Source organism: Lipotes vexillifer, unplaced genomic scaffold (assembly GCF_000442215.2).
Source record: "Lipotes vexillifer unplaced genomic scaffold, Lipotes_vexillifer_v1.1 scaffold1063, whole genome shotgun sequence".
NCBI classification, from domain to species: domain Eukaryota; kingdom Metazoa; phylum Chordata; class Mammalia; order Artiodactyla; family Lipotidae; genus Lipotes; species Lipotes vexillifer.
In genome coordinates, this window is record NW_006799734.1 from 769689 (window position 1) to 770552 (window position 864).

The 864-nt window shown below is 70.1% G+C and overlaps 1 protein-coding gene across 1 annotated transcript in view; it reads right to left on the reverse strand.

The window, feature by feature from the left end:
• IRX1 (iroquois homeobox 1) overlaps nucleotides 1-594 on the reverse strand; it is a 5967-nt gene extending 5373 nt beyond the window's left edge. The window contains exon 1 of the mRNA XM_007471923.1: nucleotides 13-594. Within this exon, the coding sequence (XP_007471985.1) occupies nucleotides 13-594 (582 nt within the window). The remainder of the gene's footprint in view (nucleotides 1-12) is intronic.
• Between the last annotated feature and the right edge of the window lie 270 nt (nucleotides 595-864).

The window sequence follows — 864 nt, forward strand, 5'->3', positions numbered from 1 at the left end:
GCTCGGGCCGGCCCGGAGGCGGGGGCCGGTGGCTGCTCCTCGGCCGGGTGCTCGCTGGCGCCCGGCTCCCGCCTGCGCCCGGATCCGCGATCGCGCGCCGACTGCGGCGGCCGCCCTCCGCTCGGCGGCGGGGCTTTCAGACACAATTTGAAGTTGATGCTTTGATTGGCATCCCCTTGAGCGCTGGCCCCGCCCCCGGCTCCCCTCCTGCCCCCTCCCTGGCTCCCGCCCGCCCTCGCCGGCTGCTCCCGCCCCTCCCGGCGAACACGTGGTGCCCAGCGCCGGCCGGGCCACCTCCGCCCGCGGTGGCCGCGCGACCGGCCGGGCAGCGGGTGCGGGCCCGAAGGCCGCGGGCTCCTTCCCCGCCGGCCCCCGGGGCTGTCTGACAACCTGTCGACGCCGGTTTACAGCTGTCGGACACCGCAGCTGGCAGTTTCGCAGCCGAGGTGTGTCCTGCTTGCTCACAAAAAACACCTCGGCGCCTGCTTTTCCACCGTTCGGGCGGCGGGGAAGGGGCGGGCGGGAGCGCGATGACAGCCGGCGGGGAGCGGCCTCTCCTCCGAGGTCCATGCTGCCTTTGGCTCCCCGGGTCATCTTTGGCGGAAGTGCCACGAAACCGGCGTGGAGCGACACCCCGACGCGGGCGTGGCGTCCCCGTGGCCCCCACTAGGTATTAACAGATCATCAAGCAGGGGCTAGGCTGGCCTCGCTGCACTTGGAGAAGCGGGAAGCGGCCGATCCCTGCAGGCTTTTCCAATTGTGAAAACTTTGAGAAAGGGCAACCCCAGCCGGGAAGCCACTAGCTTGAGGGAAGCAGATGGTCGGTTCTTGGGAGTGAGGGAAAAGGACCATTTTTCTTTGCGG